The sequence below is a fragment of the Ranitomeya imitator genome, chromosome 7, assembly GCF_032444005.1.
Source record: "Ranitomeya imitator isolate aRanImi1 chromosome 7, aRanImi1.pri, whole genome shotgun sequence".
Classification (NCBI taxonomy): Eukaryota; Metazoa; Chordata; class Amphibia; order Anura; family Dendrobatidae; genus Ranitomeya; species Ranitomeya imitator.
Window position 1 is genome coordinate 72,320,292 of NC_091288.1, and position 25,566 is coordinate 72,345,857.

Below are 25,566 nucleotides of genomic sequence, written 5' to 3' on the forward strand. Positions count from 1 at the left end.
CTCACCAGAACACCTGAGGGAGGAAGCTCAGAAGCTGCAGTACCACTTGTGACCACAGGAGTGAATTCAGCCACAGAATTCACAACAGAATTCCATGCCTCAACACGTCCGATTATCCATCACCCTCGGATCCTTCAGACGGAACCTGAAAACCCATCTCTTCAGGAAAGCCTACAGCCAACAATAACCGAGCCGCCGCCTCACGACTGCCAGAGCCGCCGCCTCACCACCGCCAGAGCCGCCGCCTCACCCCTACCTTCTTTCTCTTCCCCACTATCCCATAGAATGTATGTCCGCAAGGACAGGGTCCTCTCCCCTCTGTACCAGTCCGTCACTGTAAACCTGTTTACTGTAAACGATATCTATAACCCTGTATGTAACCCCCTTCTCATGTACAGCACCATGAAATTAATGGTGCTATATAAATAAATAATAATAATAAAAAAAAAAATAATACAGAGCTGGATTGGCAGGATTAAAATAGTGAGCATACATTAATTATATTAGCTGCATTGATGGCTGGGGTGAGATTTGTAAACTTTTTGAAAACCTCTTTAAGGACTGCACATGGCAGAAGGCCCTCACTGGATCTAAAGCTGCTCATACGGGTAAAAGTTAAGCAAAATCTCTGATTTTGACGATATTAGCCAATGTTTGGAAATCATATGTGAACGATCATTTGATGGCAGATTGTTTTGTGCTAAAAATGTATTTGATGAAAGCAAATTTTTAGTGGTTTGCAACTGAAAATACACGTATATGGCAGAGTAATTTGTTCATTTGCTAGTTTGTACTGGCCCCCAACATGTAACATCCCCTAACAGTACTAAAAAAATGTAAAAATATTGTTTAAAATGGAAATAAAAATATAAAAAATAAAAATATAAATTACCCCTCTGTTTCCATTCCATAAATTAAAAAAATCTGCATATTTTGTATTAACGTGTCCAGAAAAGTTATATCATTCAAAATATACAATTATTACTCCTAATGGTTAACAGCCTAATCTTCAGCATTGCAGCCAGAACATTGACTCCCCAAAAAATAAAAAGCAACAGTTATATTCAAATTAGTTGATGCATAAATGAATACACCCCACACCAAAAACTAATACATGTAGTATTTTGTATGACATGGAATGAACAAGTTGACGTCAAATTGAACATCTATTCCATTTTTCAAGAACGAGCTCTTTTAGCGCCTGGATGCTGGATGCAGAATGATGCTCAACTTGTCTCTTCAGAATTCCACATAGGTGTTTGATCGGTTTCAGATCAAGAGGCAAGTGGCCACTTTATCACTGTCACCCTGTTCTTCTTCAGAAATGCAAGAGATGTGTGTTTTAGATAATTAAATATGCAAATGGTCTCTTCAGAGGGAAAGAGGGCTAGAACTCTAGTGCCACCAATTGGAAGTAGCAATCCTAAAAGTCAATATCAACCCTTTAACGAGCCTTGTCACATGACTTGGGATAAAAAACAAACTCTTAATTTGCAGACACTGTGTTTCAAGTAGTACCGGCCCTCATCAGTGCAAAGTGTGAGATCTGGTTTGGCTGGGTGAGAGGCGTTTCTCCTTGTGGAGAGTAACATGTCAAGCCTCTCATGGTGAGGAGACTTTTAAGCCTTTTGGATCATTGTCATGTTGGAAAATTGCACATCTAGTAAGGGCACGGAGTGATGGGACATCTTCTCTTTCAATATAGAGCAGTAAATCTGTGAGTTCATGATATCATCAATGAACTGTAGCTCCCTGACACCAGCAGCACTCATAGAGCCCCACATAAGGACACCGCCACCACCATGTTTCACTGTAGGCTGTATGCATTTTTCTTTGTATTCCTCACCTCATCAGTTCCAAAACATTTATGTTTGTCTCATCACTCATAGATTCTATATTCTTGCTTGACGAGACCAAGATAAATTTAAATACATAGATACTTTGTTTTTGATGTGGGGTGTATTGATTTTTGCATCACCTAATTTGAGCAAAAGTGAAGATTTTGTAATGGAAGTTATATTATTAACCTTACTTTCATGTTAGGGGTTAAAAAAATGTTCTATGAAACTCGGTTTTATCAAAATGTCAGAAATTATTCTTTTTAAAGGGGGTGTACTTATTTACGCTGAGCGCTATATATACAAAATAATACAAGCCTCCAACAATGTTTTCTAAGCCTTAAAATGACAGACTATGGAAATAGAAACATAACAGAATACAAATAAATACATAAATACAAAATAAAGTAAACCCACAAAATAAAATGCGCCATCACCCCCTTTCATTCGCTGTCATGGCACTTGTCCTGATCGAATACCCTAACCTGAACATGTATAAAAAAAAATTATAGTAGATAATGATGAATCAAAATAGAACTTTTTTTTTTCTGGATATCACTATTATTTTCAGAAAAAAATAACTAAAATGTAAAAAAGTAGTTTTGTTTATTTTTCTACAAGCCCAATAATTCTGAAAGAGAAAATTGTATGTCGAAAAACAGTAATGTATATAATTGGTCGTATTTTTACCCTTGGTATACGTCAAGTTATGATCAATTATTTTTTAAACTATTTTGTAGTAGAAGATTGGAATACATAGGAATTTATTTAGCAAATTCGGCATTTACAATATTACTTGCATTAATAAATAGCAAAAAATTACCTTAGAGCTCTGTCTGATGAATGACAAACGGTCCACCGAGCTGATGTCCAGAAGATCTTCAACATTATCCGTGAGCCCAGAGAGGGAGGAACGTTTCAACCAATTGCCTGTGACAGCAAATAAGAAGTACAAGACTAATATTTGGAAAGACTGTAGTATGGAGAAGCATGATGAGCAATACTAGAACTAAATGAAACATTCAATTTTATTAATATGTTAAAAATGCTGTTTCAATATCATGCATTATCATCACCAACCTAAAGGAAGTTTTAGTTTTTTTCGCAGTGATATCCGCCGTGATCTGGACCTTGATCTCTTCTCGTTGGTGTTGCCAGAATGAGCTGTGGTGCACTCTGAGGTGTCAGGCTCGGACTGACTACTAGTGTCACTTGCGGCACTTTGCGATTTGAACACCTTACGCCAAAAATCTTTACGGCCTAATCCTGCCCCTTGCATTTGCTCGTCACTGCGAGACAGATCAGGGTGAACATTCAAATTATCTGCATTGCTGTGAGACAGAAAGACAAAGTAGAGGAAAAATAATTATTTTGCAGAGACCGGCCATTGGTCTAGTTACATCATCATCGATGTATTATGTTAATTGCTCGCAGCAAAGAAAAGGTATTAAATATCTACAGTAATCAGGTAGGTCCGATGGGATGATGTCAAAGTTAAGTGAACACAATGGGTAAATGAGCAAATTACCATTTTTAATCTGAAGCATGAAGAATATAAGCTGCCAGTGGAAGGGTCCGTGAAATCAAAGTCTAGCCCACGCAGAGGAAGACCCTGTAAATGACTGCCCGTTGGCTGCCTTTTTATATGGCTGTTTGTCTATGTAGGAGAGCAATGTGAGGTTCTGACGCGTTCACTGAGGTTATTACCCTGTTTTGGGGTTCTATGGAATGTTTCTTTAAAGCTTTAAAATTGGTGTAAAAAAGTCACAATTGCTTGTATTGAAAAGTCACAATAGCAGTGCAAAAATTTTGAGATTTGTATTGTTTTCTGCCAGTTTGATGGAGCTCTGCTAAAATGGAAGGAGATGGGACATGGCTACACCAGCCTATTACATTCAGCAAAAGTGGCAGCTCTTTTAACACCAGAAATACATAATTAGTCTCTTAGGCTAGCTTCACACTAGCATTCGGCAGGGCTGCGGATGGCAGCCTTTTTCCTCCATGAAGCCCCGCCCACTGCCGTGCCTCTTCCTTCAGTTCCGCCCACGTATGCATGCGTTCTGTGTACCCTATCTTTGACATTGGGTATGCAGGCCATGCGGATGTTTGGTATGCCTCCGCATGCATCGTTTTGAAGCTGCGCCGACCGCAACAAAACCCTAACATGTTGCATTTGATGCAGGTCAGCACAGTGTCAAGACGACCATGCGGAAGCATCCGCATACAGCCGCATGGCCTACGTACCCAATGTTAAAGATAGGGTACGTAGAACGCATGCAGACGTAGGCGGAGCTGAAGGAAGAGGCGCTGCAGTGGGCAGGGCTTGACAGAGGAAGAAGGCTGCCGTCCGCAGCCCTGCCGAACGCTGGTGTGAAGCTAGCCTTAATGAATTCAGTGCAGTCTAATGAAGACCAGGCACACAATGCCAGCCTTATGGTATGTGCACAAGTTAAGTATATGCTGCATATTTCTGCACCAAAAACATGTCTCTTGGCAGGAAAATGCTACGTAAAATATGTGCTTATTTGCTTCATTTTTGGTGTAATTTTTCTCCATTCATTTGAAGGGGGTGAGAAATGTTGCAAATATGCTGAAAGAATTGACAAGCTGTACATTTGAAACTACTTGAAATGTGCAAGGAAAAAATATATCGATGAGATTTCAGAAATTGAATTTACTTTGCTGATAAAGAAAATGTTGCGATTTGCATACTTCCAGCCACATTCCGACTAGACTATGTCTGACCTCGCTCAATACACTTGCATTGAGCGAGGCTGCACCCATCTCGTCGGCATGTGATGGGATGTATGCAAATGACATACTTGCTCCTGGTGCAGAATCCTAACAGTGTGCAGTGTGCGCAATGTGAGGATTCACATGTCTGCAGTCACATGGAATGACTGCAGACTTCTAGGCTAAAGCCGGACAACATCTTTAAGTTACTAGCTACTCTAATTAAGTCAAACTGTACAAAATGTTAAAGGGGTTGTGTGTGTAAAAGAGCATATATTTTGATGTGCTACAAATATTTACAACTTGTTAATATACAGTTATATGAAAAAGTTTGGGCACCCCTATTAATCTTAAGCTTAATGTTTTATAAAAATTGTTTTTTTTCCAACAGCTATTTCAGTTTCATATATCTAATAACTGTTGGACACAGTAATGTTTCTGCCTTGAAATGAGGTTTATTGTAAATAACAGAAAATGTGCAATCTGCATTCAAACAAAATTTGACAGGTGCATAAGTATGGGCACCCTTATCATTTTCTTGTTTTAAATACTCCTACCTACTTTTTACTGACTTACTAAAGCACTTTTTTTGGTTTTCTAACCTCATTGAGCTTTGAACTTCATAGCCAGGTGTATGCAATCATGAGAAAAGCTACTTAAAGTGGCCACTTGCAAGTTGTTTTCCTGTTTGAATCTCCTCTGAAGAGTGGCATCATGGGCTCCTCAAAACAACTGTCTAATGATCTGAAAACAAAGATTATTCAACATAGTTGTTCAGGGGAAGGATACAAAAAGCTGTCTCAGAGATTTAAGATGTCAATTTACACTGTGAGGAACATAGTAAGGAAATGGAAGAACACAGGTACAGTTCTTGTTAAGGCCAGAAGTGGCAGGCCAAGAAAAACATCAGAAAGGCAGAGAAGAAGAATGGTGAGATCAGTCAAGGACAATCCTCAGACCACCTCCAGAGAGCTGCAGCATCAACTTGCCGCGGATGGTGTCACTGTGTATCGGTCAACTATACAACGCACTTTGCACAAGGAGAAGCTGTATGGGAGAGTGATGCGAAAGAAGCCGTTTCTGCAAGCACACCACAAACAGAGTCGGCTGAGGTATGCAAAAGCACATTTGGAGAAGCCAATTTCTTTTTGGAAGAAGGTCCTGTGGATTGATGAAACCAAGATTGAGTTGTTTGGTCATACAAAAAGGCGTTATGCATGGCGGCCAAAAAACACAGCATTCCAAGAAAGCACTTGCTACCCACAGTAAAATTTTGTGGAGGTTCCATCATGCTTAGGGGCTGTGTGGCCAATGCCGGCACCGGGAATCTTGTTAAAGTTGAGGGACACATGGATTCCTCTCAGTATCAGCAGATTCTTGACAATAATGTTCATGAATCAGTGACAAAGTTGAAGTTACGCAGGGGATGGATCTTTCAGCAAGAAAATGATCCAAAACACCACTCCAAATCTACTCCGGCATTCATGCAGAGGAACAATTACCGTATTTTTCGGACTAAAAGACGCACTTTTTCCCCCCCAAAAAAGGGGGGAAAATGGTGGGTGCGTCTAATAGTCGCAATGCAGGCTTACCTAGGTGGCAGAAGTGCGGTGGCAGAGGTCCGGTGGCAGAGGTGCGGTTGCGGGGGTGTGGCGGCAGAGGAGGCGCAGTAAGCGGGGTCCCTTTCCCCGGTATGGTGATGCAGCAGGCCCGGTATGCAGCAGAGCCAGGTGAATCCTCTTGTTATCGGTGGTGGCGGCCATTTTCCGGAGGCCGCGCGTGCGCAGATAGAGCGCTCTGCTTCCCGGGGCTTCAGGAAAATGTCCGCCGCGATCTCCATCTGCGCACGCGTGGCCTCCCGCGGCCATTTTCCTGAAGCCCCGGGAGCAGAGCGCTTCATCTGCACACGGACGGCCTCAGGAAGATGGCCGCGCCCACCGATAACAAGAAAAATACGGTAATTGTTCCTCTGCATGAATGCCGGAGTAGATTTGGAGTGGTGTTTTGGATCATTTTCTTGCTGAAAGATCCATCCCCTGCGTAACTTCAACTTTGTCACTGATTCATGAACATTATTGTCAAGAATCTGCTGATACTGAGAGGAACCCCCGCCACCGCACCTCTGCCACCAGACCTCTGCCACCGCACCTCTGCCACCTAGGTAAGCCTGCATGGTAAGCCAGGGACCCCTCTCACGCCATACCTCTCACTGCACCTCCTGATCCCAGCACCTCCTGATCCCAGCACCTCCTAATCCCAGCACCTCCTGATCCCAGCACCTCCTGATCCCAGCACCTTCTCATCCCAGCACCTCCTGATCCCAGCACCTCCTGATCCCAGCACCTCCTGATCCCAGCACCTCCTCATCCCAGCACCTCCTCATCCCAGCACCTCCTCATCCCAGCACCTCCTCATCCCAGCATCACCCCACCTCTGCCGACACCTTGCCTCCTGTGACCCTGCTCTGCCACCGCCATCCCTCAGGTAAGATACTGTAAATTCGGACAATAAGACGGACCCCCATCTTTTAAAAAATCTTTTTTTCCGCAATTTTCACCCCAAATTTGGGGTGCGTCTTATGGTCCGGTGCGTCTTATAGTCCGAAAAATACGGTACACTGTTCTGGAATGGCCATCCCAGTCCCCAGACCTGAATATCATTGAACCTCTGTGGGATTATTTGAAGAGGGCTGTCCATGCTCGGTGACCATCAAACTTAACTGAACTGGAATTGTTTTGCAAAGAGGAATGGTCAAAAATACCTTCATCCAGGAACTCATTAAAAGCTACAGGAAACGACTAGAGGCTGTTATTTTTGGAGGATCTACTAAATATTAATGTCACTTTTCTGGTGGGGTGCCCATACTTATGCACCTGTCAAATTTTGTTTGAATGCAGATTGCACATTTTCTGTTAGTACAATAAACCTCATTTCAAGGCAGAAACATTACTGTGTCCAACAGTTATTAGATATATGAAACTGAAATAGCTGTTGGAAAAAACACATTTTTTATAAAACATTAAGCTTAAGATTAATAGGGGTGCCCAAACTTTTTCATATAACTGTACATGCATTTATAAAGGTGTCTCAATTATCAGCTCTATTTCTGCCTTATTAGTGACATAGCAGAGATTTTCCTTGTGTCAGCATTTCGGTCCAGTGGGCGGTCCTATCAGTGATTGACAACTATCTCTGTATGCACACTTATACAATCACTGATATGACCGATCGCTGGAACAAAAATCCCACAAAGCACAGAGGTCTGTTATACTGAATCTTTTCTCAAAAAACTATATATCAATCTGTTAGGCTTCCCCAGCTACATAACATGATGTCTTGAGATTGGACTGCATTTTCATGGTGACAGGTTCCCTTTAAAGTAATGTGTCATGCATTATACCATACAAACACAAAGAAACGAAAAAATAAAAAGTCCTAACTGTAAAATAATTGCATTACCTGCATTTGTGAGAGTGCTTCTGGCACATGCAGCAGAACAAATGAATGCAGCAAAATATAAGGAGGAACCCATAAACTGAGACTTCTATTTTAATGAGGATAATTTGTTTTCAAGCAGGAAAAGTACCTCAAACATAAAATCAAAAGTTATACAATAGTGGCCTAAAAACAACAGCGGAAAACCCCAAAGATTGTGTTTTTCCTTTATGTGACACAGTATTGGCAATCTTTAGGGCAACTGAAACTATTATGAGATCACTTAAAAAAGCCCTCCTCCTCTTCCCATCAAAGTTTTTATCCTCTTAATATATTGCAATACATTATACAGCACTGTGTACTTACAACTGCTCATTTTGCATTTCTACCTAGTAAATTATTTCGCTTTTCTATGCTCTATGTAGAAACAGGTAGTCTCAGCCCCTGCAGAAATCATGTATCTCTTCAACTCCTGACCCAGCTGCTCCTTCTTCCCCCTTGCCAGGGAATTTTGAGTGACTCATGAGTTATACCGGGAAAATTGACTGCCTGTTTCCACATAGAGGTTAGATGATTTCAGCTAGTCTGTTTTTAATCATGTAATGTTATAGACCTAATAGAAAAGAGAAGAATTAACTGGGTAGAAAAGCAAAATGAGCAATTGTAAATACATAGAGCTATATAATATGATGATTGCAATATATTAAGAGAAAAAAAATGATGACACGAGGAGTGCTTCTAAAAGGGAGTCTGTTAACCCCAAAATGAAAATTCAGCTACCGTATATACTCGAGTATAAGCAGCTTTTCATCACATTTTTTTATGCTGAAAAAGCCCCCCTCGGATTATACTCAAGTGAGAGTCCCCCAAGATAGAGGGGGAGCTGCAGTGGCAGAGCAGCAGTTCACAGGAGGCAGGAGCTGGATGCTGCAGCTAAAGCCTGTACCTGCTGCTAAAGAGAAATAACTATTCACTGCACTGGCAGTGAATATTTCGAGCACAATAGTCACAGCTGACTGCTTCCTGATATGGGTATACCTTGATGTTTGGTGGAGCAGCTTAGTATACATTTTTTTGCAAAAAATGTATCAACCAAATACCCAGTTTTTACATCTTTTTACTAGCACTTGCGGATTACCGTGATTTTTTTAAATTGAGTGTTTTTGGTTCTACTATGCTCTTTTGTGTCTTCAAGTTTCTTGGTGGTGTGTGAGCATGTTCCTTCAGACTTGTTCACTGTGCAAGTAGCCCATGTGTTCCTGTTTCCATAATTGTTCTCTTGTGTCTACAAGACTAGGGAGTTACCCACCACTCCTCTTGGGCTATCTGCACAAAAGCTGTTCCACTCAGCATGTCCACATGGACTTTTCCTCTCTGAACCCTGTTCACACAGGTAATATACAAATGATCAGGTTTCTAAATACATCAGATAGGGATTGCATACATCAGTTAGGACTGCTCTGATATGGGTATACCTTGATGTTTGGTGGAGCAGCTTAGTATACATTTTTTTGCAAAATACATATCAACCAAATACCCTGTTTTTTACATCTTTTTACTAGCACTTTCGGATTACTGTGATTTTTGGAAACTGAGTGTTTTTGGTTCTACTATACTCTTTTGCGTCTTCAAGCACAATAGCTTCAAGCTTCCTGCAGCTGTCAGGTGATCACGTGTGCCCACTACTTAATAGAAATGAATATTCACTTCTCTTCATTACCATGGGCGTGGAGGGTAGTTAATATTCATTTCCTTAAAAAGCACACGTGATCGCCTGGCAGTTGCAGGAAGCTGGCGGCTACTGCTACTGTGCCCGCTACTAAATAGCAATGAACACTCACTGCTCTCCACGCACAGAATCCTAAGCGTGAAGAGCAGTGAGTATTCCGGGAGCTGTCCTCTGCTTGTAAGCAGCGCATGACGTCACTGTCATGCACTGCTTCAAAGCATAAATCAGCTGCTGGCATCAGAACAAGACACTGGAGGTTTATTCCAGTTTATTTTGCAATTGAATTGTACAGATTATGTAACATTAAAGGAGGAATAAGTTCAGATTTGAACCCAGGACCCCAGCGCTGTAAGGCTGCAGTGCTAACCACTGAGCTACCGTGCTACAAGAAAACATCTGTGCATTTTTGGAAATTGTATTGCCTTTTTCACTAATGTTTACTTTATCCCTATATATTATTTCTAAACACTCTTTTGCGGTGATTACTTTGTATCTCTGTTCATACTGCACCCACACACATAAATGATACACCATTTAAAAGGTAAACTTGTCCCCTTCAGCAAGAACATAGCCAAACAAACCACACATCCACGATGTGATCACAAAATACAGTTTAAACATTATTTTCATAAATCTGCAGTAAGGAAAAATGACCTGCAGGTGGCACCACACTACCACAAAGCACACTACCACAAAGCTGCTTACAGACATCACAACAAATCCTAACATTTGCCTTGGGGGCTTTCCAGCTTGACGTACTCCTTGCCCAGACGATTTCAGGCACATTGGAGGATTGCACACTTCACTGCAGGAAAGTCACATATGCAAACACATTTGTAAACATGCACTGCCTATTCAATTGCACACTTGCTCCGTTTATACTCCACTGACACACAGAAATGATACACCATTTCAAAGGTCAAATTACTTGCAGGTATCATTTGCCTTGGGTCTTTCCAGCTGGCCGAAGTGCTTGCCAGCCTATTCCAGGCAAATTCGAGGTTGCACACTTCACTGCAGGTGACTCACATAAGAAAACACATTTGTAAACATGCACTGCTTTTTCAGTGATTACTTCGCCCCACACACACAAATGGTGAGTCACATATGCAAACAAATTTGTAAACATGCACTGCTTTTTCGGTGATTACTTCGCCGCACACATACAAATAATACACCATTTGAAAGGTAAACTTGCCCCCTTCAGCAAGTAAAGACACAAACAAACCACACATTCACGATTCATTTTCAGAAATCTGCAGAAAAAAACAATAACCTGCAGGTGGCACCACAACCTCAAGACATTTTTTAGCCTCTACTTATCAAACCAATTTATTGTATTACTAATCTACATATATAAATACCTCTCGGTGTTCATCATCTCATTAAATACATTAACATTTGACCAGCTTGATTTTCCTGAAATTGCCTGTGCCCCCCCGGCAACCAATGTGTGAAAATTTTGCATGGGCCAACTAGTATATAACATATTTTTGCAAGTTTCCCCATTTTTTTGACATGAGTGTGTCACGTCCTCCTGGGAGATCTGGGGTTAGAAGATCACCATGTATTGTGAATCGCAGATCTTCCATTTAGCCTGTGTGTTTGTGTCCCATATTAAATGGATATGGTTTCCTTAGGTGCTGAAGAGGTTAATGACCTTTTCTATGCTGGTCAGAAGCTTGCAGCTCCATTTTCAGTTGCTTCTGATCTGGTCATTACCTTTCCCTATAAAACCTGGCTAGACCTTCTGTCTTGCCAGTGAAAGCTTTGCTTCCTACCTCCATGGAGGCACTGTTCTGAATTGGAGATTGTTGTTGCTACTGGAGATTGTTGCTTGCTGTTTTTGTGTGCATGTTTTCCTCACTGGTACATTCCTGTCCTTTCCTATATACCTGTTTAGCTTTGGTTAGTGTTTGTATGTTTGTTGCTTTCTGTTATGCCTGTTTTGCCTTTGTGTCTTGTTTACCTTATATTTCTGTCCCAGGCCTCATGGGGTGGGGGAGGGGACAGGGGGACAGATCAGGGTTTAGCAGGAGAATAGTAAGGTAGGAGACTTGGGCTTCTCTACCTTCAAGAGTACCCCCGGGAAAGGGATACTTATGGACCCAGTTCCGGGGACAGTTTGAGGCCCCCCTTCCCTACCGAAGACCGTCACACCATGGGATTTTGGGATTCAAAAACAGTGTAAAACATAAACTTTTTTTGTGAAGTATAAAAGCAAATTACTCATATTAATTTCTGACAAAAGATATAAAAAAAATTAATTTATATCAACCACATTTAATAACTGTGCTATTGGCAAGAATAATCATTAGAATCCAGAGTAATCACTAGAATTCAATGGATGATGAGGGTACTGCAGTCGTACTTATTCCTTGGTACCAGAAGGGCCTAATATGGATGGTGCTGCATATAAGAAGACCAGTACTAGGTGACGCAAGATAAGTGGGAGTAATCCAGTTACAGAATTTGTATTGGAGCCAAATAGGCTTCATGGTATCTAAGAATTAGTAACAAATGACAGGGTGTCTGGTAGCAGAACACAGAGTGCATACAAAGTCTTTGCAATTGTTGCCTACTTACTGCTCTGGAGTCTGTGGGGGGTGGCTAGAGATGTAACTTCGGCACTCCTCGGGCGCATAGGATACCCGGCCCTTTTCAGGAGCGCTCGCATCTTCTGGTCTAGAGGTATAATAGTTCCAACCAGAGGAAAAAAAGTCAACTAGTGCCCCATTCCCTTTTTACCTAGCATGAATCATCTTGGGACTGTCACTGATACAAAATACTACAAAATACTACAAAATAAGAATCCTGTGTAACTCAGATATAAAAATATATAAGCAAGAGCAAGCGGTGGAATGGAAGCGCATAGAAGCAAAAAATCAGCAACAGAGCTTTACAATCAGTAAGCTGAAACCTTGCCGTAGCGTGAGCAATCATATAATGCATTAAAGCGTCTTAATGCTGAAATCTAAGCAAAGGTTGTACAACAAAGTGTACACACATATGCCAACATCCTAATAGGATTTTTTGGAAAATGCTATTCTTCCGCTCAATACATGTAACTAAATTTCTAGTGTTGAAACGGAGGTCTTGTAGGTTCCTCTTCATTCATGTTTATTTACATGTAAATCATATCATTTTAATCTTGGATAGTTAAAATTGTGATTTTTAACATGAAGAGTCTTGGAATATGTATTCACAACTACCCCTGCTGGCAAGATCCTTTGCACTCGCTCCTTGGTGGTAAAAAGGCTATTTTGAAGATTTGCACTTGGATTAGAAGCGGTGAGTTTTATTAGTAACATAGTAACATAGTTAGTAAGGCCGAAAAAAGACATTTGTCCATCCAGTTCAGCCTATATTCCATCATAATAAATCCCCAGATCTATGTCCTTCTACAGAACCTAATAATTGTATGATACAATATTGTTCTGCTCCAGGAAGACATCCAGGCCTCTCTTGAACCCCTCGACTGAGTTCGCCATCACCACCTCCTCAGGCAAGTAATTCCAGATTCTCACTGCCCTAACAGTAAAGAATCCTCTTCTATGTTGGTGGAAAAACCTTCTCTCCTCCAGACGCAAAGAATGCCCCCTTGTGCCCGTCACCTTCCTTGGTATAAACAGTTCCTCAGCTAGATATTTGTATTGTCCCCTTATATACTTATACATGGTTATTAGATCGCCCCTCAGTCGTCTTTTTCTAGACTAAATAATCCTAATTTCATATTGTCTTATGATATGTTCATATTCAGCATTTTTGCTGCTTTTTTCACTGCAGCCAAAACCTGCTCTATTGGCAGTAAAAATGCTGTGTTTAACCCCTTAATCCCATATGACGTACTATCCCGTCCAGGTGACCTGGGACTTAATTCCCAGTGATGGGATAGTACGTCATATGCGATCGGCCGCGCTCACGGGGGGAGCGCGGCCGATCGCGGCCGGGTGTCAGCTGCCTATCGCAGCTGACATCCGGCACTATGTGCCAGGAGCGGTCACGGACCCGCTCCCGGCACATTAACCCCCGGCACACCGCGATCAAAGATGATCGCGGTGTGCCGGCGGTGCAGGGAAGCATCGCGCAGGGAGGGGGCTCCCTGCGGGCTTCCCTGAGACGATCGGTACACGGTGATGTACTCACCGTGTACCGAGCGTCTTCTCCCTGCAGTCCCCGGATCCAAAATGGCCGCCGGGCTGCATCCGGGTCCTGCAGGGAGCACTTCCGGGTCAGGATCAGGCTGCAGCTGCAGCTCTTATCCTGCCCGGCTGTATGTCAGATCACCGATCTAACAGAGTGCTGTGCACACTGTCAGATCGGTGATCTGTGATGTCCCCCCCTGGGACAAAGTGAAAAAGTAAAAAAAAAATTTCCACACTTGTAAAAAAAAAAAAAAAAAAAAATTCCTAAATAAAGCAGAAAAAAAAAAATATTATTCCCATAAATACATTTCTTTACCTAAAAAAAACCCAAAAAAAAATAAAAGTACACATATTTAGTATCGCTGCGTCCGTAACGACCCGACCTATAAAACTGGCCCACTAGTTAACCCCTTCAGTGAACACCGTAAGAAAAAAAAAAAAAAAAGAGCCAAAAAACAACGCTTTATTATCATAACGCTGAACAAAAAGTGGAATAACACGCGATCAAAAAGACGGATATAAATAACCATGGTACCGCTGAAAATGTCATCTTGTCCCGCAAAAAACGAGCCGCCATATAGCATCATAACCAAAAAAATAAAAAAGTTATAGTCCTCAGAATAAAGTGATGCCAAAATAATTATTTTTTCTATAAAATAGCTTTTATCGTATAAAAGCGCCAAAACATAAAAAAATGATATAAATGAGGTATCGCTGTAATCGTACTGACCCGAAGAATAAAACTGCTTCATCAATTTTACCAAACGCGGAACGGTATAAACGCCTCCCCCAAAAGAAATTCATGAATAGCTGGTTTTTGGTCATTCTGCCTCACAAAAAATCGGAATAAAAAGCGATCAAAAACTGTCATGTGTCCGAAAATGTAACCGATAAAAACGTCAACTCGTCCCGCAAAAAACAAGACCTCACATGACTCTGTGGACCAAAATATGGAAAAATTATAGGTCTCAAAATGTGGAGACGCAAAAACTTTTTTGCTATAAAAAGCGTCTTTTAGTGTGTGACGGCTGCCAATCATAAAAATCCGATATAAAAAACGCTATAAAAGTAAATCAAACTCCCCTTCATCACCCCCTTAGTTAGGCTAGGTTCACATTGCGTTAATGGGTTAACGCTAACGGACAGCGTTGCACGGCGAAAATGTCACAATTAACGCCGTGCAACGGGTCCGTTAGCACAACCATTGACAGCAATGTGATTTTCGGGTGTAGCGCATCGCTAGAGCGTGCCATTTTCGGCTCGCGCTAGCAAGGTGCCATTCTTTTGTGGCGCGCCTCAGACGCTGCTTGCAGCGTCCGCGGCGCGCCCGAGGTCCGATCCCCGATCTTCCAGAGCGGGGACGTTAACGCGACCACTAAACACGACACCTAAAAAGACATTGCGTTAGCGCAATCCGCTAGTGCTAAACGGATTTCCCTAACGCAATGTGAACCTAGCCTTAGGGAAAAATAATATTAAAAAAAATGTATTTATTTCCATTTTCCCATTAGGGTTAGGGCTAGGGTTAGGGCTAGGGTTAGGGCTAGGGCTAGGGTTAGGGCTAGGGTTAGGGCTAGGGTTAGGGTTTGGATTACATTTACGGTTGGGATTAGGGTTGGGATTAGGGTTAGGTGTGTGTCAGGGTTAGGTGTGTGGTTAGGGTTACTGTTGGGATTAGGGTTAGGGATGTGTTTGGATTAGGGTTTCATTTATAATTGGGGGGTTTCCACTGTTTAGGCACATCAGGGGCTCTCCAAACGCGACATGGCGTCCGATTTCAATTCCAGCCAATTGTGCATTGAAAAAGTAAAACAGTGCTCCTTCACTTCCGAGCTCTCCCGTGCGCCCAAACAGGGGTTTACCCCAACATATGGGGTATCATCGTACTCGAGACAAATTGGACAACAACTTTTTGGGTCCAAGTTCTCTTGTTATCCTTGGGAAAATAAAAATTTGGGGGGCTAAAAATAATTTTTGTGGGAAAAAAAAGGATTTTTTATTTTCACGGCTCTGCGTTGTAAACTGTAGTGAAACACTTGGGGGTTCAAAGTTTTCACAACACATCTAGATAAGTTCCGTGGGAGGTCTAGTTTCCAATATGAGGTCACTTGTGGGTGGTTTCTACTGTTTGGGTACATCAGGGGCTCTGCAAATGCAACGTGACGCCTGCAGACCAATCCATCTAAGTCTGCATTCCAAATGGCGCTCCTTCCCTTCCGAGCTCTGCCATGCGCCCAAACAGTGGTTCCCCCCCACATATGGGGTATCAGCGTACTCAGGACAAATTGAACAACAACTTTTGGGGTCCAATTTATTCTGTTACCCTTGTAAAAATACAAAGCTGGGGGCTAAAAAATCATTTTTGTGAAAAAACAAAGAATTTTTATTTTCACGGCTCTGCGTTATAAACTGTAGTGAAACACTTAGGGGTTCAAAGTTCTCACAACACATCTAGATAAGTTCCTTGGGAGGTCTAGTTTCTAATATGGGGTCACTTGTGGGGGGTTTGTACTGTTTGGGTACATCAGGGGCTCTGCAAATGCAACGTGACTCCTGCAGACCAATCCATCTAAGTCTGCATTCCAAATGGCGCTCCTTCCCTTCCGAGCTCTGCCATGCGCCCAAACAGTGGTTCCCCCCCACATATGGGGTATCAGCGTACTCAGGACAAATTGGACAACAACTTTTGGGGTCCAATTTATTCTGTTTCCCTTGTGAAAATACAAAACTGGGGGCTAAAAAATAATTTTTGCGAAAAAAAAAAAAATTATTTTAACGGCTCTGCGTTATAAACTGTAGTGAAACACTTGGGGGTTCAAAGCTCTCAAAACACATCTAGATAAGTTCCTTAGGGGGTCTAGTTTCCAAAATGGTGTCACTTGTGGGGGGTTTTAATGTTTAGGCACATCAGGGGCTCTCCAAACCAACATGGCATCCCATCTTAATTCCAGTCAATTTTGCATTGAAAAGTCAAATGGCGCTCCTTCCCTTCCGAGCTCTGCTATGCACCCAAAAAGTGGTTTACCCCCACATATGGGGTATCGTCGCACTCAGGACAAATTGCACAACAACTTTTGTGGTCTAATTTCTTCTCTTACCCTTGGGAAAATAAAAAATTGGTGGCGAAAAGATTATTTTTGTGAAAAAATATGATTTTTTATTTTTACGGCTCTGCATTATAAACTTCTGTGAAGCACTTGTTGGGTCAAAGTGCTCACCACACCTCTAGATAAGTTCCTTAAGGGGTCTACTTTCCAAAATGGTGTCACTTGTGGGGATTTCAATGTTTAGGCACATCAGGGGCTCTCCAAACGCAACATGGCATCCCATCTCAATTCCAGTCAATTTTGCATTGAAAAGTAAAATGGCGCTCCTTCCCTTCCGAGCTCTGCCATACGCCCAAACAATGGTTTACACCCATATATGGGGTATCAGCGTACTCAGGACAAATTGGCCAACAATTTTTGAGGTCCAATTTCTTCTCTTACTCTTGGGAAAATAAAAAATTGGGGGCGAAAAGATCATTTTTGTGAAAAAATATGATTTTTTATTTTTACGGCTCTGCATTATAAACTTCTGTGAAGCAATTGGTGGGTCAAAGTGGTCACCACACATCTAGATAAGTTCCTTAGGGTGTCTACTTTCCAAAATGGTGTCACTTGTGGGGGGTTTCAATGTTTAGGCACATGAGGGGCTCTCCAAACGCAACATGGTGACCCATCTCAATTCCTGTCAATTTTGCATTGAAAAGTCAAATGGCGCTCCTTTCCTTCCGAGCTCTGCCATGCGCCCAAACAGTGGTTTACCCCCACATATGGGGTATCAGCGTACTCAGTACAGATTGTACAACAATGTTTGGCATCCATTTTATCCTGTTACTCTTGGTAAAATAAAACAAATTGGAGCTGAAATAAATTTTGTGTGAAAAAAAGTTAAATATTCATTTTTATTTAAACATTCCAAAAATTCCTGTGAAACCCCGGAAGGGTTAATAAACTTCTTGAATGTGGTTTTGAGCACCTTGAAGGGTGCAGTTTTTAGAATGGTGTCACACTCGGGTATTTTCTATCATATAGACCCCTCAAAATGACATCAAATGAGATGTGGTCCCTAAAAAAAAATGGTGTTGTAAAAATGAGAAATTGCTGGTCAACTTTTAACCCTTATAACTCCCTAACAAAAAAAAATTTTGGTTCCAAAATTGTGCTGATGTAAAGTAGACATGTGGGAAATGTTACTTATTAAGTATTTTGCGTGACATATCTCTGTGATTTAAGGGCATAAAAATTTAAAGTTGGAAAATTGCGAAATTTTCTAAATTTTCGCCAAATTTCCATTTTTTTCACAAATAAACGCAAGTTATATCGAATAAATGTTACCACTAAAATGAAGTACAATATGTCACGAGAAAACAATGTCAGAATCGCCAAGATCCGTTGAAGTGTTCCAGAGTTATAACCTCATAAAGGGACAGTGGTCAGAATTGTAAAAATTGGCCCGGTCATTAACGTGCAAACCACCCTCGGGGCTTAAGGGGTTAAAATGCTAATTTTGCTGCATTTTCACAGTGTTTTTTAGCTGCATTTTTTAGGTGCAGATTACATAGGTGTCTTATCTACAGTTTGTTTAATATAGTTACTTTTATTAACCAAAAACTACGAAAACGCAGCAAAACTTTTTAGCTGCATTTTTTTCAGTGTTTTTGAACATTACTATTACTTTCTATGGGTGATAAAATGCTGAAAGAATTGATGCTGCAGATTAAGAAAATGCAGTTATCAATTTCTATAAAAAAAAGAAAACAAGAGCGTGCTAGAGATTTCTGAAATCTCATACATTTTGCTGGTATTGTAAAAAGAATCCTCTCATTTGCATTAAAATATGATGCAAAAACCCCCGCTTCATCTGAACTTAGCCATATACTTCATCTCAGTTCATGTAACTACATTTCTAAAGTTTAACCTGTTCAGAACTAGATGTATACCGTAGTTTATTTTTTATTACCCAATAATTTATTAAAAACTGAGACAAAATAAAAGAAACAAAACAACAACCCAATAATATTAAATATATTTTATCTACCTTTAATTTTTTGCCATTTATCTGAATTGTGCATAGAGAAAACAAACATAGTGTTTCCTAAATATATAGATTAATTACTAAATATTTATTACAAAAATAAATATTTCATGAAAAAGCCTCATTATGGTATAAACTTAATGATATAACATACAGGCTACACCAGCATGAAACTTGATGAGAAGACAATGACCGACATTTACAGCCATAATTATGAACTAAGACCCATGCAGAAGGATATTTTTAAATGATTGTCCCAAGAAGTATGTACCGTAACACTGATTTGGTTTCTGAAAGCTATAACCATAAAATGAAATTGCTAGGAGAATTAGTTTCCACATACAGTACAGACCAAAGGTTTCGACACACCTTCTCATTTAAAGATTTTTCTGTATTTTCATGACTATGAAAATTGTACATTCACACTGAAGGCATCAAAGCTATGAATTAACACATGTGGAATTATATACTTAACAAAAAAGTGTGAAACAACTGAAATTATGTCTGATATTCTAGGTTCTTCAAAGTAGCCACCTTTTGCTTTGATGACTGCTTTGCACACTCTTGGCATTCTCTTGATGAGCTTCTAGAGGTAGTCACCTGGAATGGTCTTCCAACAATCTTGAAGTAGTTCCCAGAGATGCTTAGCACTTGTTGGCCCTTTTGCCTTCACTCTGCGGTCCAGCTCACCCCAAACCATCTCGATTGGGTTCAGAATTAGAAGCACAATAAATTACCCAAATAAAACATATAAAACACTGATAAAAAGTAAATATATATAAAAAATATCTATATATATTAAAAATCTAGTAATCAGTGCTCTGGGAGGAAACAGGTGACTACTACCCAACCAAGGAAAACAGCCCAACCAACCAGACAATGGATCCCCAGAGAAACACCATACAGGGAATAGATTAAAATATGCCTTTATTAAATATATATGGCAAAATTAAACAATATATGTAAAAAAGCATTAGTGCGCATAATAGGACTCGGAGTCAATACATATAATTGCTCCAATGTAAGTAGTAATGGCTGACCCTTCCTTACATATAAGTAATTCACTCAGAAGTACAAAAAAGTGCAATGAAGAAAGTGCAACTGTGCAAAATTCAAACCTTAAATGCACGGGATATGTGCCAAATATATGATAGAACTAAAGTGCCTTGTGTTACATCATTATCAATATACAGAAGAACATCACATACCAAAAAATGTTTAAAATTAAGACAGTGCACAGTGCAAAAAGAAGGAATGCTGAGGGTGTACTGAGTATTACCTTAAGGGGTCGCCACATCCTGTATTATGCACCCCTACGCACGTTTCGGACATGAGTGAATTAATTTTGCCATATATATTTAATAAAGGCATATTTTAATCTATTCCCTGTATTGTGTTTCACTGGGAGTCCATTGTCTGGTTGGTTGGGCTGTTTTCCTCGATTGGGTTCAGGTCTGGTGACTGTGGAGGCCAGGTCAACTGGTGTAGCACCCCATCACTCTCCTTCTTAGTCAAATAGCCATTACACAGCCTGGAGGTGTGTTTGGGGTCATTGTCCTGTTGAAAAATAAATGATGGTCCAACTAAACGCAAACCGAATGGAATAGCATGCCGCTGCAAGATGCTGTGGTAGCCATGCTGGTTCAGAATGCCTTCAATTTTGAATAAATCCCCAACAGTGTCACCAACAAAGCACCCCCACACCATCACACCTCCTTCTCCATGCTTCACGGTGGGAACCAGGCATGTAGAGTCCATCCGTTCACCTTTTCTGCGTCGCACAAAGACACAGTGGTTGGAACAAAAGATCTCAAATTTGGACTCATCAGACCAAAGCACAGATTTCCACTGGTCTAATGTCCATTCCTTGTGTTCTTTAGCCCAAACAAGTCTCTGCTGCTTGTTGCCTGTCCTTAGCAGTGTGTTGTGAATTCTGTTGTCGAATTCCCTCCTGTGGTCGTGAATGGTACTTCGGCGAGTTCTGTCTATGGGCTCCCTCTGGTGGCTGTGAGTGAAGCTGCTGCTTCTGAGGTTCCTTACACAGGTGACGTGGTTTATCCTTTGGTTGACTGCTCTATTTAACTCCTCTCAGATCGTTACTCCATGCCAGCTGTCAATGTTTTTGCATTGGTTCAGTTCGCTCCTGGATCTCTCTGGTGACCTGCCTCCTCCTGCAGAAGCTAAGTTCCTGATAGTCATTATTTGTTCATTGTTTTCTTGTCCAGCTGGTTTTCATGATTTTGTCTTGCTAGCTGGAAGCTCTGGGATGCAGAGTGGCCCCTCCGCACTGTGAGTCGGTGCGGAGGTCTTTTTTGCACACTCTGCGTGGTCTTTTGTAGGTTTTTGTGCTGATCGCAAAGTTACCTTTCCTATCCTCTGTCTATTTAGTAAGTCTGGCCTCCCTTTGCTGAAACCTGTTTCATTTCTGCGTTTGTGACTTTCATCTTTACTCACAGTCAATATATGTGGGGGGCTTCCTTTACCTTTGGGGAATTTCTCTGAGGCAGGGTAGGCTTTATTTTCTATCTCTAGGGCTAGATAGTTCTTAGGCTGTGACGAGGCGACTAGGTCTGGTCAGGAGCGCTCCACGGCTATTTCTAGTGTGTGTGATAGGATTAGGGCTTGCGGACAGCAGAGCTCCCACATCACAGAGCTCGTCCTGTATGAGGTTTAACTATCAGGTCATTCTGGGTGCTCCTAACCACCAGGTCATAACAGCAGTGGTTTCCTAGCAGCTATTTTACCATGAAAGCCTGCTGCACAAAGTCTCCTCTTAACAGTTGTTGTAGAGATGTGTCTGCTGCTAGAACTCTGTGTGGCATTGACCTGGTCTCTAATCTGAGCTGCTGTTAACCTGTGATTTCTGAGGCTGGTGACTCGGATAAACCTATCCTCAGAAGCAGAGGTGACTCTTGGTCTTCCTTTCCTGGGGCGGTCCTCATGTGAGCCAGTTTCTTTGTAGTGCTTGATGGTTTTTGCAACTGCCCTTGGGGACACTTTCAAAGTTTTCCCAATTTTTCGGACTGACTGACCTTCATTTCTTAAAGTAATGATGGCTACTCATTTTTCTTTACTTAGCTGCTTTTTTCTTGCCATAATACAAATTCTAACAGTCTATTCAGTAGGACTATCAGCTGTGTATCCACCAGACTTCTGCTCAACACAACTGATGGTCCCAATCCCATTTAAAAGGCAAGAAATCCCACTAATTAAACCTGAAAGGGCACACCTGTGAAGTGAAAACCATTCCCGGTGACTACCTCTTGAAGCTCATCAAGAGAATGCCAAGAGTGTGCAAAGCAGTCATCAAAGCAAAAGGTGGAAACTTTGAAGAACCTAGAATATAAGACATATTTTCAGTTGTTTCACACTTTTTTGTTAAGTATATAATTCCACATGTGTTAATTCATAGTTTTGATGCCTTCAGTGTGAATTTACAATTTTCATAGTCATGAAAATACAGAAAAATCTTTAAATGAGAAGGTGTGTCCAAACTTTTGGTCTGTACTGTATGTCCACTACAGCAGTTCTACAAAGGTAAATGTAGTATGACAGGTAATTCAGGGCTGTACCTAGTGCCCTAAAGTTCTAGGCAACCATTTTTATTTTTTTTAGGAAGTACCGATAACTTTTAACAATACTCATAACCTAGTAAGAAACTGTGGTTTTCCCAATCTGGCTGCCTTCATATTACAATAATAATGGCCCATTATTAATGGGTTAACGTGAGATATGGGGAGTCTATGGTGGTATGCATGCCTCATAGAGGACATACCATGGTCTCCCGCAAAACTCTTTTTCACGAAATGATGAAAAAGGTTTTTCAATTCAGCAAAACAAATTAAAAGTAAAAATTCTTTATTGCAGCTTCTGTAAAATAGTATCACGGGAATAAAAAATATATGAGTCTGGCTGAGTCTAAATCGTAGATAACTTTTTTTTAAAGTCAGCCAGACTCGAAATGCGTCAGTATTTTTTTTTTAGGCCTAAAAGTCACAATAAAGATATTTTGCTTTTAACACTAGGACTACTGGTATAGTCATTTTGACTACTTGCACTTCAGTAGTTCTATGTAGTCGGGGTCACGAGTCCAGTAGTCCTAGTGTTAAATACCTTTCCTGGATCCATGACTTCGAACAAAGCTGCTTGATACCTCACAAGCTTTATCAGTGCTCAATGGAGTGGACTGCCCAGGAGCCGGAATGAAGAACATGAATATATTTGATTGTTGAGCTCTGCTGTATCCACAGACTTTCTTGTATTACTGCTTAGTTAGTAAAACTCTTTCCATGATTGTAAAAGTAATCACTCGTCAAGGTGCAGTCACGGCCCCAGCTAAAGTATATTTATACACTGACAGTCCAACCAAACAACTCGTGGCTTCCTTGAATCCCATAGATATGACATGGAAAGTGAGATGTAAAAGTGCCCGTTAACCTTTAAGGATTGTCAGCTGAACGTCTTTGAGGTTGATAGCTATTCCCCCAGGGACAAAAGCAGATGTCAGACAACTCTGGATACAACTCTGAAAACAATAAGATCCGGTGCTGAAAATATGACTCATCTTCACATGATTTGGGTGACTATCGCAACATAACATAAAAAAAAAAACAATGGGTTCTCTTGAGTTTTTTCTAATATACTGTATACAACCACTTTAACTAAGAATGGAAATAGAGAGTCGGTCTCTATGTTGCATAATGAAGCTCAGTGATGAGCAGCAATTGCTGAGCAGACAGAAGGGCCTATGTACAAATGTACACACGGTGAAATTAAAGGGAGTCGATCACCCTCAAAATGCAAATTCAGCTACTTAAACATTTATATCAGGGACTTAACCTCCATGAAATAATACCATTAATATACATTTTAGTGATGTAGTTGCAGTTAAATTCATTTTTAATTCACAAGCAAATGAGGGTGCTTGATGTGGTCAATAGCTTGGTGCACCGTTACGCCCTTTGATTTGCATATCCAGCACTGTCCCTGAGCTTGATAGACAGTGCTGGCTCTCATAACGAGCATTCTCTAAAGTCAAATTCCTGTTCCTACATGTACGTGCTGATACTGGAGTAGCCCAGCGGTGCATGTGTAAAGGACGGTAGGAGGAAAAATAAGCCAGCTCACCCGTGATGCATAATCCAATCTTCGGGAGCACGGACCCGCTGTGTCCAGGCGTGTAGAATCAAAAAAAGAAGAAATGTCCAGCTTCACCGAATCCGTAAAAAAGAATTTTCTTTATTCACAAACTATAAACATGGAGGATACAGACTTCAGCACGAACCATATGGGTGTGAATCTCAACGCGTTTCTGGAGACTAAGCTCCCTTAATCATGACCATGGTCATGATTAAGGGAGCTTAGTCTCCAGAAACGCGTTGAGATTCACACCCATATGGTTCGTGCTGAAGTCTGTATCCTCCATGTTTATAGTTTGTGAATAAAGAAAATTCTTTTTTACGGATTCGGTGAAGCTGGACATTTCTTCTTTTTTGTAAAGGACGGTAGCCATGGGCAAAGTACTCGTTTCCTTTGCCCCAGCATGTTATATGATGGTGGGGTGACCGCATGTAACTGGTGACTTTGGTTTGCCTGGACCAGCTTTTCAATGAGAGACACTACCAGTCAAAAATAAACTTTTTACTCAAAGATAACTGGGTAGGGATTATATACAGGAGATAGCAGGCACATATCTGGATGAACGTTTCTCTCAATACACAGAGCATTTTTCACACACAATTTATTTCCTCTTTTCTCTCTATTGTGCCTTATCTTCAAATGTCCCCTTTACTTCACCACAGCCCAGCTCACTTTTCCCCTTAGGGGAGCTACTTTGCCACAATGGCCTGTACTTATGACTTCTGCCTCTGATGCTCTGGATGATGCCCGCCCGGCGCACTCTCTTCCTCTTACATACTATCTCCTGTTTAAGCCAATTACCTCTGTGAGTTATGAACTCTAGACCATACTGCTAGGCGTCCTGGCCCAGGACCTGTCTCTGATCGATCACTCTGTTCTTTCAGTTACTTCTCTGTTATGACCTGGTGGTTAAGAGGCCACACTGATATGACCTGGTGGCTAAAACGCAACATGGAACGAGCTCTGAGAAGGTGGTATCTCTACTGACCGCAGTCCCTAATCCTAACAACACAACTAGAAATAGCCGTGGGATGTTCCTGACACTCCCTAGACACCTCATCACAGCCTCAGATATAACTACCCCTAAAGAAGGAAATAGAAAACTATCTTGCCTCAGAGAAACCCCCAAAAGGAAAGACAGCCCCCCACAAATATTGACTGTGAAAGGAGAGGGAAATGACGAACACAGAAATGAAATTAGATTTCAGCAAAGGGAGGCCAAAACTAAACTAGATAGACAGAGAGCAAAGGATACTGTGCGGTCAGTATTAAAAACTACAAAATCCACGCAGAGTTTACAAAAATGAACTCCACACCGACTCACGGTGTGGAGGGGCAAATCTGCTTTCCCAGAGCTTCCAGCTAGCCTAAATAAGACATAGTGACAAGCTGGACAAAAGAAACAAAATGCAAAACAATAGAGTCCAAACAAATGGACAAACAAAAACTAGCAAAACTTATCTTTTGC

General features: G+C 41.1%; 1 protein-coding gene across 28 annotated transcripts in view; it reads right to left on the bottom strand.

Moving 5' to 3' along the window:
* UNC80 (unc-80 homolog, NALCN channel complex subunit) overlaps positions 1-25,566 on the bottom strand; it is a 256,402-nt gene that overhangs the window by 189,343 nt on the left and 41,493 nt on the right. For 27 of the 28 annotated variants that reach the window (XM_069733446.1, XM_069733439.1, XM_069733457.1 and 24 more), the window contains exons 18-20: positions 12,322-12,420; positions 2,919-3,169; positions 2,662-2,768 (exon numbers count right to left, since the gene is read on the bottom strand). In XM_069733446.1, coding sequence (XP_069589547.1) covers positions 2,662-2,768; positions 2,919-3,169; positions 12,322-12,420 — 457 coding nt within the window. The remainder of the gene's footprint in view (positions 1-2,661; positions 2,769-2,918; positions 3,170-12,321; positions 12,421-25,566) is intronic. The other variant, XM_069733450.1, reaches the window with a different exon arrangement.